Source organism: Bos mutus, chromosome 26, assembly GCF_027580195.1.
Source record: "Bos mutus isolate GX-2022 chromosome 26, NWIPB_WYAK_1.1, whole genome shotgun sequence".
Classification (NCBI taxonomy): domain Eukaryota; kingdom Metazoa; phylum Chordata; class Mammalia; order Artiodactyla; family Bovidae; genus Bos; species Bos mutus.
The window spans coordinates 9621388-9637319 of record NC_091642.1 but is presented as its reverse complement, the minus strand read 5'-3'; the positions used below and the strand labels follow the sequence as shown (position 1 = coordinate 9637319).

The window sequence follows — 15932 nt, the reverse complement described above, 5'->3', positions numbered from 1 at the left end:
AAATCTAGCTGCTCTTTTTTAAATACCATGGGCATTGTCCCATCCAGGAACCCTGACGTGTACGCTCAACACACAACCACACACACTCACAAACCATGTGTCATCCGATGCTTGCCACTCTTATTCTCCGATAGCATCTTAACTCTATGGATTTTTCTAGAGATCCTGCTATGCAGGGAGACCCTGGAGGGCAAGAACCGTGTCTGGCTCACTTAGTACAACAGCATGCATCCCTTAGAGCCTAGCAGAGGCTCCTGCTGGCCGTAATGGAGGGGCAGGAGGACCCTTCCTGAGCCATTCTCTGTGCCCTGGGCCAGGTCCTGAAAAGTATTTCTCATCCTTATGTATAGTTTAAAGGGAGCCAGACACCATACTGGGGCTTCCCAGGTGGCTTAGTGGTAAAGAATCTGCCTGCAGACGCAGGAAACACGGGTTCAATCCTTGGTTCTGAAAGAGCCCCTGGAGTAGGAAATGGCTGCCCTCTCCAGCATTCTTGCCTGGGAAATCCCATGGACAGAGGAGCCCAGCAGGCTACAGTCCAATGGGGTGGCAAAAAGAGTCGGACATGACTTAGTAACTAAACAAGACCCCATATCAGGAGCAATCTGTATAGGTGCTAAGTCGTGTCTGATTCTTTGCGACCCTATGGACTGCAGCCTGCCAGGCTCCCACGTCTGTCGGAATCTCCAGGCAAGAATGCTGGAGTGGGTTGCCATTTCCTCCTCCAGGGGATCATCCTGACCTAGGATCGAACCCACATCTCCTGCATTGGCGGGCAGATTCTTTATCAGTGAGCCACCAGTGAAGCCCCTAAATCTGAGTTTGTTTCTCTTTTGCATGTGTATTCATTTGTGTTGTTTTAAAACTGTATGTAAGTGATACCATACAGTATCCTACAAATCTCTTCTCCACTCTTGGCTGCCCTAAACCCATGCAATGCTGTGGCATGGAGGAGGTGGGGACAGAGCATCACCAGGTAGATAATGGGGTCATTCACAGGAAAGCCAGGAATGTTGCTTCCCAGCGGATACTCGTGACCACTGAGCATGGAGTGCAGCATATGAGCTGGGCTCTTGAGGAGGGAAGGGCAGGGATGGAGGGTGGACCAGCTATTCTTTGAGTCCCCAGAGCTGGGTTGGAAGGGAAAGAGGACTACAGTGACCAGACTCCCCTTGTCCTGAGATAGGCAACCTGACACTGAATCCCAAATACCTGTCCATTGCTGGGAGGTAATAATTAGAAGACACACCCTCCCTGTGCCTCAAATTCCTCCCTAGAAATGGCCCAATTGCTGCCCAATGACTGCACTTATGTCCTTCCATGCTGTTACCACCCCAAACTCCACCAACCCCAGTGCTGTCAGGGGCAATGCTGACCACAAACTCTCCATCACTAAAGATTATTATTTCAGAATGCTTTGCTTTCTGACAAGTTGAAACGGAATCTCGTTTGCACTTGAATCTTGGGAAGCGGTGGAGCTGAGCTATGAGCACATTTACTCTGGGGTCAGTGCCCTTGACTTCTGGCATCAGTTTCACTGTCAGCGCTGTGTGACCTTTGACAAGCTGTTTCACGTCCCTAAGCCTTGGGTTTCCCTTCCATAAAGTAGACTGTGTAATAATCTGACACTGTAATAATCTGATAAAGGATATCCTGAGGATAAAACGAGATACTGCAGGTAGCACAGTTAGCTCAACGCTGGGAAAGCTGTAATTGCCAAGAGATAAGAGCAGCTTATCTCCCTCCCTACACGTCCCCTTCTCTCCCCTCCTTCTCTTTCCTCTTCCTCCCTCTCTGCTTTATCCTTAGCTTCATTTTTTTTTCCTTATCTTCTTTTTCTTTCATCCTTGTTCTTTTCCTTTAGCCTACAACCACACTTCCTCCTGAACCTAAAAGAATTTGCCTCCTAAATCACCTGCCACCACATCTCCCGCATTCAGCCTCAAACCACAGCTTTTAATGCACAGTTAGGGTGGAGAGTATAGGAACCAGAGAAACACAGCAAAGATAAAAACACACCTCGTCCTATCACCTGAGATTGGCTTTATTAAAATACGTATTTCTTTCCAATTACATGTGTATGGAAGTGATATCATTCCCCGCTCCCCACGCCGCTGCACCCCCCCACCCGCCGAGTGGCATGCCAAATCTAGTTCCCTCACCAGGAATCAAATCCATGTCCCCTGCAGTGGAGGCTCAGAGTCTTAACCACTTGACAGCCAGGGAAGTCCCTAAAGGATAGCATTTAACATACAGTTTTTCTATAGTTTGTATTCTGAACATTTTAACATGCATTCATGATTTTGGGAGATTGAAGTTTTTTTTTTTCAAGTTTTATTCTTTTAAAAAAATTTTCGCTTTATTGAGGTATGAATGGCCAAGAAATGTACAGGATATTTAAAGAGCACCTTGTGGTGATTTGATATGCATATGCGTGGTGGAAAGATTCTCCCTCATCTAGTTGAGAACATAGCCATCACCTCACATGTCTATTTTTATTTTGGTGAGAACATATAAGTTCTACTCCCTTAGCAAATTTCAGATGTATAACAGATGCAGTTTTATCAACTGTAGTCCCCATGTTTTACATTAGATCCTAAGATCTTATTCATCACCTGGCTGAAAGTTTGTGCCCTTTTACCAACCTCTTCCTATTTCTACCACCCTTTTTCCAATTCTTTCTGTAATTATAACAGATAATACTGTGAAGATCATGTTTGTTCATGCATCGTTGTCCACATTAAGTAAATTATGATTTCCTTTGGCTAGATTCTTAGATGTGGAATTACTGAGTCAGAGAGTTGATCATTTTAAGATTTTAAAGCATACTGTTACATTTTTTCTAGCAATCTACCAATTCTTTCTCCAATAGTAAAAAAGGAGAATGCAATCTTCTACAACTTTGCTGAATCTGAATATTACCATTCAAAACTCTTGGCTGAATTGTTGGATAAAAATTGATGTAGTTATTTTAATTTGCATTTCTTTGCTTTATAGTGAAGGTGAAAAATTTTAAGCCATTTGAATTCCTTTACTTGAACTGTCTGTTTTTATCCTCTATTTTTTTGTGTGAAAGTTAGTATCATCTTTGTTGGTTTATAGAAACTCTCTCTGTCCATTATATTGAACAAACTCTCTCCACTTGGTCCATTATATTGATGACAAATATTTTCCCAATTTGTTATTTGCCTTTAAATTTTGATTTCCTTCTGCACAAATATTTTAACATAATTAAATTTATTGCTATTTTTCTTTGTAATTTCCTGTTGATTTAAAATCTAGACATTTCACAAAAATAAAATAAACATTTAACTAGTTTCCTGTTTTCATTTGTTTAATAAAATCCTGTTCTTTGGTTTTGAAAATTATTTTGCCTTCTGGTGTGAAGTAAATATCTAAAATGATTCTAAAATAATTTAAATTTTAAATTTTGCTTTAATTTTTATAGCTTTATTTTGAATATTTTGGAGCTAATCATAATTTTTTGAATGCTGACAACATGGCAAACACTATATTAATTAAGCATCTGATATAGTTTTCTAACTCTGTCTTCACAATAACCTTGTGAAGTAGGTTAGTATAACTATCTTTTTGCAGATGAAGAAACTAGGACTGGGTGAGAATAAATGGCTTGCCCAAGTTTAGAGACCAAATAAACAGCAGAGCTAGAATTTGAACTCGAGGTTCCTGTCTCCCAGGTTCGTAGGTGGCCAAGACCCCCAGTCCCAAACCCACATTGTCCCTTCCCTCTCCCCAGCAGGATTTTTTTTCCTTTTTCAAGAACTTATCAGTCATTTCTAGCCTATTTATTTTTCTTGATAAACTTCAAAATTGTTTTTTAAAGACCAATCCAAGAGAAACTTTTTGATGGAAATGATATCAAACCTATGAATTAGTTTAGAACGACTGATAGTCCTATATTCAGTCCTTCCATCCGGAAACCCGATTCATCTCTTCATCTGAGGAGACAGCCAAGAAGCTTTACACAGAGTTGGTAGTTTCATTCTTCTGGGTTGCTCCTCAAGGGAAGTTTATTTATAGTGTTTTACTTCCTTGGAGCCTGTTTTCATCCACATCTTCCCCTCTGCCCGGTGCACTTCTGCTCAGAAGTCCTGGTTCCATTCCGTGAGCTCTTCTTCTGGACTCCCGACATCCCACAATCGGAGCTCTCAGTTCCCTGTCCTCTAACTGTTTGTCTCTAAGTTTCGTCCACTAGAGCCAATTTCCAGAGGCAGCACTGTGTCATCTCAACATTCCCCTGCCTGCTGGGTCAGGCATCCAGCTGTTGTTGTTTTCAGTTGCTAAGTTATGTCCAACTCTTTGCCACCCCTTGGACTGCAGTGCGCCAGGCTCCTCAGTCCTCCACTATCTCCCAGAGTTTTCGCAGATTCATGTCCATTGGATCAGGGATGCCATCTAACCATCTCACCCTCTGCTGCCCCCTTCTCCTCCTGCCTTCAGTCTTTCCCAGCAGCAGGGTCTTTTCCAATAGTCAGCTCTTTGTATCAGGTGACCAAAATATTGGAGCATCAGTCCTTCACATGAATATTCAGGGCTGATCTCCCCTAGGATTGACTGGTTTGTTCTCTTTGGAGTCCAAGGGATTCTCAGGAGTCTTCTCCAGCACCACAGTTCAAAAGCATCAGTTCTTCAGCGCTCAGTCTTCTTTATGGTCCAACTCTCACATCTGTACACAACTACTGGAAAAACCATAGCTTTGACTCTACAGACCTTTGTCTGCAAAGTGATGTCTCTGCTTTTTAACCTGCTGTCCAAGTTTGCCATTCCTTCCGAGGAGCAAACGTCTTTCAATTTCACGGCTGCAGTCACCATCTGCAGTGATTTTGGAGCCCAAGAAAATAAAATCTGTCACTGCTTCCACTTTTGCCCCTTCTATTTGCCATGAAGTGATGGGACTGGATGCCTTGATCTTAGTTTTTTTAATGCAGAGTTTCAAGCCAGCTTGAAACTTACTCTTCTCTTTCACCGTCATCAACAGCCCATTGTTCCTCTTCACTTTCTACAAGGAGCGTGATTGTTGAATACATTATTCCCTACCACTCTGTCAAAACACTTCTGCTGCACAGTAGACAGTGGTTTTCAAACATTAATGTGTGTCAGAATCACCTGGAATGGATACATATTGTTGGGCATCACCTCAAGGGTAAATTCTTAAGTCTGGGGGAGGCCTAAGAATTTGCATTTTTTAAAAACAAATTCCCAGGTGCTGGTTGGTACTGAAGATTCATGGAACCATTTTAAGAGCCATTGTTCTAAAAGAACCCTTTTCTAATGTGACTGGGTCAGGGAGTTGTTTTTTTCCTTCAAAAATATTGTTTAAAATAAAAAATATGATAGATACACATTTAAAATGTTTCCTTTTATCTTAAAACTTATAAACACACTTTGACTCGCCAATTTGTTGCTGTAGGCTTCTCTCTCAGCAGAGGTCTTCTGCAGTTCTGCAGCACCTTTCTTGCATAAATTGCTCCCATTTGGCATATCTATAACTTTTCATTTTTAGTCTCTCTAAAGTAGAGTGTGAAATGAAAGACCTTTGCAAAGCAGCCTCCTAGGTGGCTCAGTGGTAGAGAATCTGCCTGGCAACATAGGAGATGAGAGTTTGATCTCTGGCTCAGGAAGATCCCCTGGAGTAGGAAATGGCAACCCACTCCAGTATTCTTGCCTGGGAAATCCCACGGGCACAGGAGCTTGGCAAGGTACAGTCCATGAGGTTGCAAAAGTGCGGGATATGACTGAGTGACTGAATGAACAAAGGGTATAAGTTCAATTGCTTTAAATATATTTCTCCTTTTTGCTGCCTAACCCACTCAATTTCTTTTGAGCACCTTAGTTTTATTTCCAAAGCATTCAGCCTTATTTTTTTGAAGGACATCTTTCTATTTGTACCATATTTGATCAATTTACTTAATATTTATTTTAGTGTCAAGTACAATCAACATAAACAGGTTCAGGGCTCATATCTGTCATTCACTGATCACACAACTTGGTTGGAATGCAAGTTGCCAAGTGTACTAGAAATTAGCCCCCTAGCGCTAGAGGTCAGTAGGTTTACAGAAAGGATGGAGAGCTCAGTGGATCCGGCTCGGGGGTTAGTTACCTAAAGGACAGTTAAAACAACTTTTTGTCTACTGCCCCTGCTGGGATGCCTTCCATCTAGTGAGTGCTAAGTCACTTCAGTTATGTCTGACTCTTTGGGATCTCCCATGGACCGTAGCCCGCCAGGCTCCTCTGCCCATGGAATTTCCCTGGCAAGAATACTGGAGAGTAGCCAGATATTGTAAACAAAAATATAACACATCCAGCTAAATTCAAATTTTAGATAAAAATTTTAAGTATACATATTCCATGTAATATTTTGAACATACTTACATTAAAGAAGAATTCATTGTTTATCTGAAATTCAAATTTTACTGGGCATTCTGAGTTTCATCTGGCAACTTAACAACTTTCACCCTGTTCTTTCTTGATATATATCTATGCCTTCTTCTAAGCCTTGTTGAAACATCCTGTCCTCTCTGGAGTCCTCCTGCCCTTCTTCCAAGCCCAGGAATTGCTTCTTTTGAGGTTTCCATTTCCCCTCCACTGTGTTCCTCATTGGCCAAAATGGAGAATTACTGGTTAGCAAGTCTGGCTGCCAGGGGCTTCCCAGGTGGCTCAGTGATAAAGAACCCGCATACCTATGCAGGAGATGCAGGAGACACGGGTTCAATCCCTGGGTCAGGAAGACCCCCTGGAGGAGGGCATGGCAACCCACTCCAATATTCTTGCCTGGGAAATCCCATGGACCAAGGAGCCTGGCGGGCTACAGTCCATGGGGTCACAAAGAATTGGACACGACTGAGCGACTGATCATGCTCACGAGGTTTGGCTGCCATTGGCCTCTGAGCTCCAGAGAATTACATCTTACCTTCAGTGATGGATCCCTCTCCTCCGTGCCCCTTGTGTGGTCAGAGACAGGCCCATATTCCCTGAGTGAATCAATGAGTTAATGAATAATGGGTCCAGCTACCCTCCAAAGCAAAGAGCAATGCAACTCCCTCTGCTGCTCGAATTAGCTGATGGGAGGGAGGGTGAGTCTGGCTTTAATGCTTGTTTTTGGAAGAGCTCTCATCTGCCTGTTTTTCTTTGTAGTTCCAGCAACATCAGCAACGAGACACACCACAGAAAGTGCTTTCTGGGAGTTACTCAGCTCTGGTAAGTCTACCTGAACTCTAGATAGGCTGGGCAATTGTGGTGCCCAAGGCCACCCCCAAGGACTCAGGAGGGACTGCCACAGAGAATTCTGCTGGGTTTTAGATGTGGGACAGGAAGGGTTTCCTCTGATGGGGTCCACCTAGACCCTTAGCTCCTTCCTCGTGAGGTTCCATCCTGACCATGAGATCGGCCCCCAGGCCGTGTCTGTCCGGTCACACTCCTTTCCTAAGGTCTCTGGCCCCCAGGCGGCCCCACTGGGTGTCCAGCAGGGCGGCAGGGGCAGTGGTGGGGCAGCGTATGTAGCTGAGCCTCTCTGGTGAGAATCACATTCCTTTTCTTCTCTAGAACTGCTACAAGTCTTGGGGGAATAAGGAGTACCCTGGCCTCAGTCAGTGCTCTAAGTGCTAACTGCTTCTGCTCCCTAATTCCTCTTTTATGGCAGTCCTGTGTGTGCATGAGCATACCTGCTTGCGCAAAAGCACAGACTATGATTTGAGCCAAATACAAATAATACAATTGGTAAATATATATACACTGGAAGGTAGAAGAGCGAAATGGTTAAGAGCAACCATCTGAGTACAGGTCCGGCTGTCACTTACTGGTCAGTTGGTCTGGGTCACCTACTCAAGCCAGCTTCCCTATGGGGTTCTATGAGGATGAGCTGAGATGACACTTGTAAAATTCTTGAGTATGATGTAGAACTCTGGAGTATGACTCCAGGTTCCCAGGCTAGAAAATGTTCAACATCATCTGCCATGATTAAGCTTTTAAAAATGGGCCTCCTTGGGTATGTGTGCAAGGAAGAAGAGATGGCATAAGTGTAGACTTCCTTTTTAAAAAAACAAAAAACAAGTCTTTGTGTACTTTCACCCTGCAGGCATTTTGGAAGCAAGCTTAGATCTCTCATTGCACTAGATCTGCAATTGAGAGTCAACTATAAAAAAAGCAATGGCTCAAAGGTGGATTTCTTGGTTAGGGTCCTTATGCATGAAACATGCACATGTCTGATTTTTCTTTTATTCTTTTATAGTTTCTGAGTCAGATTCTCCCAGAACACATGGTAAGTATTTTGAAAATGGTATGGTGTATTTGGTTTAAAGTTTATCATTCTATATAGCTATTTATATCTGAAGAATACACACAGCCTCTCTGGAACTTAGTGAATGGTATGAGGATTGGGTAATAATGTGATTTGCGTCCTTCATGGAAATACGAAGGCAATAGAAACTTCTTTCAGCTGCAGGACAAATGGACTGTGGTTACACAGTTAGTTTTTTCTTTGATTTTGTTTTGCCTTCACCTCAAACTTCAGTGCACATCAGAATCAACTAGGGTATTTGGTTGAATGCAGGTCCTTAGAATTCACCTCCCCACCCCAGACACTTGGATTTGGGTGGTCTGGGGTGGGACTTGGGTATCTGAATTTTTATGTAACTGAAAATAAAGATGGTCTGCAGACCCCATTTTGATCAAGCCTGCTACATGGCCCAGGATTGAATTAAGCTTTCATGTTTGCAATGTACTTATAAGATTTGACTAAGAATTTCCAAAGCAAATGACAGGAGATCTATGCATATATTTTAAGTGCTACCTTTTTAAACTTATTTTTTCTTAATGTCTACGTTTTGCTTAATGTCAAGTAAATGCAGCTTTTAAACATTTTCCCAAATGGTTATTGGGTACACCGTTAAGTCTGGCTTGTTGATGTAAAGACTTTTCCATAAGAGAGTTGCTAACATTGAACTTTCACACATCTTTCACAATGGGCTCAACATCAATGCCACCTTGTCCGTCAAGAGCGAGTCCTACCAGGATCCTTCTAAACAGGACAGGCCCCTGGAGCGACTTAGGGTTTTATGGAAAGAAAGACAGTAATCTCTGAGCACACAGTTACAAGTACAGCTATGATGGGTGCTGGGGAGAGATGTCCTTGGCAAGAGGCCTGTGCTCAAGCCATCAGAGAGAGCCACCCCGTGGAAGTCACAGGTAAACGGAGGTATAGGGCTGGTGTAAGAGTTGGCCAGACAGAGGAGGAAGGAAGAGCATTTTTCTGTTATTCCTGGCACTGGTGCCAGGAACTCGAGGGAACAGATATAGACTTAGGCTGACTTAGTCACCCTACCCTCACCCCCACCCTAATATTTTATCTAAGCATCACAGTTCCCTGATGGGGGCTTATCTCTAAGTTCCATTTCCCAAACTGTACCTTTGACATATTTTCTGAAGCTCTAGGGCAAAAAAAGGACTTCTGATCAATGGAGTTCAGAAGTGTCAGCTGCCATTAGCGGTAGAACAGCGTTCATCTTTGGGGGCAAAAGAGTGAAGAGCAGGCAGGTGGGCGGCTGCCACCCAGACGCAGTTCTTATTTGCCTTCTAAGTCCTTGTCTAAATCTGCATGGAGACGATGGAGGCGAATTCAGAAGAGGATCGTGAACACGTTTCCGGGATGCTAATCCTTGGTCACGTCTTGAATTGTTGTTACAGCCTCCTTTTTGTGCCATCCTGTCCGTCTCTACCATCCCCTTAGGCTGGACATCCTCCGCTTAGTCCATGGAGAGGGCTCAGACAAGGTTCCCATCCACAAAATCCTCAGACTTGGAGATCGATGCAGTCTGCTCGGCAGAAAAGATAGTACTCAGGAGAATGAAATAAGCTGGGTGGTTTCTGAGCATAGATCGCATGGGACTGTTAACTAGTGTTAGGGGCATGGTAAACAGACACGTACTTTATTACGTCTAAAGCTACTGAACGCCCCATAGTAGTTCAAAACAAACGGCCCATTTGGTTTGAAGTTCTATTCCAAAACCCCAAACGCTTTTAGCAAGAATGCCACAGGCTCACAAGCTCAAGACTGAATCACAGCGCCCCCTGGCGTGATTGTAAGGTGGACCTCAAGCCCTTTGCTGTGACCGCGTGTCATTTAGAAACAGCAGAACCGACTAAGATGAATCTGTATTTCTTTCTAGATCAGGGGAATTTCCAGACTATAAATGATGGTAAGACATTTTTTGTTCACTTGCCTTCCCTGGAGCTTTGCTTGTTGGCCGGGTCGGCCAGGGATGCGGCGAACTGAGGTTGAGAGCAGCCTGGGCCACAGGAAAAGGGCCTGGCGTTTAGAATGCAAGGATGGAGCAGGAGGAGTCCAGGGGTGCCAAGACCCTTGGTGTGTCCTAGACACACACCCAACAAGTCCCCTGTGTCCTTCTTCTCCCTTCGTCTCTCTCAGTCAGTCAGTTCAGTCACTCAGTTGTGTCTGACGCTTTGCGCGACCCCATGGACTGCAGCATGCCAGGCCTCTGTCCATCACCAACTCCCAGAATTTACTCAAACTCATGTCCATTGAGTTGGTGATGCCATCCAATCATCTCATTCTCTGTCGTCCCCTTCTCCTCCTGCCTTCCATCTTTCCCAGCATCAGAGTCTGTTCAAATGAGTCAGCTCTCCGCATCAGGTAGCCAAAGTATTGGAGTTTCAGTTTCAGCATCAGTTCTTCCAATGAATATTCAGGACTGATCTCCTTCAGAATGGACTGGTTGGATCTCCTTGCAGTCCAAGGGACTCTCAAGAGTCTTCTCCAACACCACAGTTCAAAAGCATCAATTCTTCGGCACTCAGCTTTCTTCTCTCTACCTGTCAGTTATTCATTGCATGAGATTGGCTTCAGCTTGGAGTCAGGAGGTGGTGGGAGGAGGGTAGAATCAGTGCCTCTTCTTGCCATGAATGCCAGTTCTATCGAACACAGTTAATATCTCCCAAGGACTTGCTTTGTACCCTGCACAAAATTATTTTCTTACAAAGAATGAGTTAATATATATTTTAAAAAAAAGCATTTAAAAGACTGGCTGGCACAGAGTAAGTGCTCAACTAGTGCACATAGAAAGTGCTACTGTTATGAAATCTTCCCAACAGCACTTTGAGGTAAGTAGGATAATTACCTTTGTGCAGATGGAGGAACCAGGGCATCCTTAGGTATCTTGTCAAGTTCTATATCTCAGATCACGTGGTGGGCCAGTGGCTGGGCAGGGATTTGAACCCGGAACAGGTCTCTTTGGCTCTGTCCACGATTCTTTCTAAATGGATCCTCCCTCCTCCTTCTCCACAGTGAGCATACACACCCTTTGTGCCGACTTTGGTACATTAGCATCTTTCACGCGCTCACTTAGGGCAGCTGACCCTGCTATTGGGTCCTGGCTGCGTCGAGGCCAATCCCTGCCCTTTCAGAGCATGCCCTGAGGGTCCAGGAATGGCCTGGGAGGGACTTGAGGGGCAGGTTTCTGGTGATTGACCTCCAGGAGAAAGGCACAGGTGGAAGCTGGATTTCTGCAGGGACCATTCACAGAAATGATCAGAAGAGAGCAGTAGCTGGAGCTAAAAAAACCCCAGAGTGCACCCTGGGAAAAGCCTACAGGCCATCCGATTGACTATTCCTGCTTCCCAGGTGGCGCAGTGATAAAGAGTCCATCTGCTAATGCAGAAGACACGGGTTCGATCCCTAGGTCAGGAAGATCCCCTGGAATAGGAAATGGTGACCTGCTCCAGTATTCTTGCCTGGAAGATTCCATGGACAGAGGAGCCTGGTGGGCTACAGTCCACGGGGTCGCAAAGAGTCAGACACGACTGAGCACACACACTCTCAGAGCAACCTGTGGCATTTACTATGTGGGCTGCTGTGTGCACATACATGTCACTAAGCACAGGATGTGGCTGTGAAATCCAGTCACCACCTAAGAATATGTCCCCCAAGAGAGCATTTCTGTCTAAGCAGTCACGTTGCAGCAGGTATCTTTGCTTTGGAGATGCACCTTTGGGAACATCTTTCCTCCTAGTTGGGCCCACCCTCGGGAATACCTCAGTGACAGTAGATGTCGTCATCTCAGAGTATGTTTGCACCATAGAAACAGGCAGTTGGTATTTGAAGTTTGCATGCATGTTCGGTTGCTTCAGTTGTATCCGACTCTTTGTGACCCCAAGGACTGTAGCACGCCAGGCTCCTCTCTCTATGAGATTCTCCAGGCAAGAATACTGGAGTGAGTTGCCATGCCCTCCTCCAGGGAATCTTCACGACCCAGGGATCGAACCCAGGTCTCCTGCGTCTCCTGCATTGCAGGCACACTCTTTACTGCTGAGCCACCAGGGAAGCCCATTTCAAGTTAGTCTTGTGAATAGATTTGGGCCATTCATCCACAGGGTGATTTTTTTGAATGGAGATTGTGGAAGCATAGGAGGTGGTAACAGGAACCAAAAATGTCCCTGGTGGCCTCCAACATTGAATGAGGGCTGGCAAAGAGACAGATTTGCCTTCTGCTTCAGGAGGAACACAGCCTTGGGGCAGTGGGCAGGGCTTCTGGATCTTTGCCTCCAGCCCCATTTCCGAGCCAAGCTTGAGGGCCAGTCCTCCCTGGAGGAGAGCAACAACCCAATGACCTTTCCTTCTCTCCACTCTGCAGTTATATTTGCCACGGAGGAACTCTCAACAGTGAACCCAATAGAAGGTAACATTTGTTATGTGGGATCCTTGTGGGCTCATTCCCCTGCTGCACCCGGAGGTCTATATCTGGTACAGAAGAGGTGCAGAAGGCATAAGGGATGGGGTTGCTTAGCTCTCAAACAGGGAGGTCCTCTGAACAAGGCCTCACTGAATGGGTGTCTCTTCCACGGATCTTGACTCTGAGATAGGGGAGGGATCAACCTGCAGAGACATCTCTAAGGAGATCCAAGATGGAGCTTGGTTTTCTGTCTCTAAGAGAGTCCTGTTCCCCGTGCTCCATGCCCACCATGTTATCCTCACTGATACATGCTGACCTCGGGTCAAGCTAGGATTCAAGGTCACTGGCTACAGAGCCTGGAGAGGCAATTGAAATCTGTTGAGGATGCCAGCTTGTCTGGGATCTACCTGAGTCCATATGGGGCCTCATTGATTTTTGTTCACTCTATAGGAACCATGGTCCTTTAGCTTGGGGTGCAGAGGTCCTGTAACCCACCCTGGGGGCTCCTCCAGTAGGAGAGCTGAGAGTTACAGCCAGGAGAGCCTGAGGTCCTGGTAGTCTGGGCTGGGGGAAGAAAGTCTCTGTTTATTTCCTTGTGATGAAGGTTAACTCACAGCCTTGTTCAAAGGTGACCCCCAGCCCAGGGAACTGCAGCCATTTGTTGTTGTTTACTCCCTTAGTCGTGTCAGACTCTTTGCAACCCAGTGGACGGCAGCACGCCAGGCTTCCCTGTCCTTCACCATCTCCCCGAGCTTGCTCAAACTCATGTTCATTGAGTTGGTGATGCCATCCAACCATCTCATCCTCTGTTGACCCCTTCTCGTCCTCTCCTCAATCTTTCACAGCATCAGGGTCTTTTCCAATGAGGCAGTTCTTTCCATTAGGTGGCCAAAGCACTGGAGTTGCAGCTTCAGCATCGGTCCTTCCAGTCAATATTCAGGGTTGATTTCCTTTAGGATGGACTGCTTTGATCTAAAGCCATTAGAAGTCCCCTGAGTGGAACCTGCCTTAGTCCTGTGACCTCAAGAGAAACATGAAGTGGTTCCCTGTGCTGCCCTCTAGGGACCGAATCGGGTTTGGCCCTGAGGCTGGTAAACGGAGAACACAGGTGTCAGGGCCGGGTGGAGGTCCTGTACCGAGGCTCCTGGGGCACCGTGTGTGACGACAGCTGGGACACCAACGACGCCAACGTGGTCTGCAGGCAGCTGGGCTGTGGCTGGGCCATTTCAGCCCCAGGAGGTGCCCGGTTTGGTCAGGGCTCAGGGCCCATTGTCCTGGACGACGTGGGCTGCTCAGGCTATGAGACCTACCTGTGGAGCTGCTCCCACAGCCCCTGGAATTCACACAACTGCGGACACAGCGAGGATGCCAGCGTCATCTGCTCAGGTGGGTCTCAAATATGCTGGGTGCGCTTCTCTGGAGGTGGTTTCTTGCTCACATTCTGATCCCCTCACGAAGCACTCTCTACATTTCCCTTTCCCTTGAAATCCTCCCAGTGCTTTGCTTATTTAGTATATTAGCTTTTGTCTGGCCCCTGGGTATGTAGATGGGAATTAGAACAACAACAAAAAAACAAACTGAAAGTGACATTAAACCTTTCGCTCCATGCCCCAGTGCAAACCAGAGGCAAAAGAGCGCAGGTCTGCCAGGAGGTCTCTGAGCAGAGGGCACCGGCTGCTGGCGGCCCCGGTTCTGCCTCCTGAGTCCCGGACCTTAGGAACTGGGAAGCACGGTCTGGGCACCCAGCCTGCCGAGAGCAGGGCAGTGGCCCCTGTGTGACCTGCCAGGCACCACGTTGTCATCCCCTAAGGTTGAGCCTGACAGATCACACACGGGACTTGACCTGGAGCTGGAGACCTGTCTCACTGCCTCAGTGGATCCGTAAAAGCTGTGAGCCTGACGATTGGCTCCAGGTCCACTGTGTCATCAACACAAAGTCAATCACCTTGACGTTGGAAATAAGGGATGCTAGTCTGCCGGGACCTCTCAGGAGGAGCATCTTTGGAGGGTTGAGGATGGCAGAGGCCCCGCCGTCCATGGCAGAGCAGGTGCACACACTGACTCCTCACCTGGTCTGCATCTTAGCATCACCCCTTTGCCCTCATGGAGCCCGTTCTATGCACTGTGTCTGACCTCCCTTCTCTCCCCTCCAGGTGCCCAGACCCAGTCCACGGTTGTGCCAGGTAAGTCCTGCTGCCTCTTGACTCCGGGATGTCCCCTCCCCCACAGTCACTCCCAGGCCCCCATCCAGCAGCCCCAGGAGGGGACTGTGGAGGTTTTCCACCTCTCAGTACCGGCCCTGGTCACTCTAGAGCACATAGACATTTCCAGATGAACCATAACTCAGGCATCCTCTGGACTGGCTCAAGATTTCAGGACTTTGTGGCTACACAGTGTCTCCCCAGAGCTTTGGGTGACAGGGTGATGTGTCCCAGGGTCTTTTCTGCTTGAATGCATTCTCTGGACCAAGAGTTCTGTGTATGGAGAGGACAGAGCTTTCTCCTGTCCTCCACCCATGGCCGAGTCTAGGCGTTTATATTACCAAGAAGTACCCAGTCAGCAGGGCATACTGATTGTTCTGTGGGCTGTTGCACCTCTTTAGATGAGTGTGTACCTTTGATGACATGATCTGGGCTCACAGCAAACTCTCAGAAAAGGCTTCTTCTCCCCGGACTGTGGAGCCTCTCAGATCCCGCTGTCCTGATCCCAGGCATAGGAACTAGACCAACCTTGATTCTACCGACCTTTGTAATCCTGCTCTGTTTCCCCTGCAGACTGGTGGTACCCGACAACTAATTATGGTAAGCATCACTTGGATACTGCCAAACTATCAGGGTTCAGTGTCTAAATCTTGGATTAAGGCTCTGTGTTCACCACCTCATTCAACGTTGGGGATTCCCTTTACTCATCAGATCTGTGGATAACCTTCACCTATCCGTTAGAGAATGTATTCGTTTGGCTGGTTTAGCTTGCTAGTGGTAGGATTTCAGCTGACACTCACTTCAGCCGGACGAGGATCCAGTTACTTTCTTGTCTAAGATGTTTAGTCATAATTCTGTCTTCAGGTACAGCTGGATCCAGAGGTTCCAGGACTAGCTGTCTTCGCCACTTTTTATACCTCTGCTTTTTTATGTGTTTGGGCTTCACTCTAACTTTCCTTCCTGCCATGGGGGCAGGGTTCAGCCCAAGTCTACATCCCAACAGGAAGAAAGAGTCTCTTTTCTAGAC

General features: G+C 46.3%; 1 protein-coding gene across 1 annotated transcript in view; it reads left to right on the top strand.

The window, feature by feature from the left end:
* Positions 1–15932, top strand: part of DMBT1 (deleted in malignant brain tumors 1) — a 67373-nt gene that overhangs the window by 3451 nt on the left and 47990 nt on the right. The window contains 7 exon segments of the mRNA XM_070363768.1: positions 7156–7218; positions 8249–8278; positions 10185–10214; positions 12666–12710; positions 13767–14090; positions 14858–14887; positions 15479–15505. Coding sequence (XP_070219869.1) covers positions 7156–7218; positions 8249–8278; positions 10185–10214; positions 12666–12710; positions 13767–14090; positions 14858–14887; positions 15479–15505 — 549 coding nt within the window.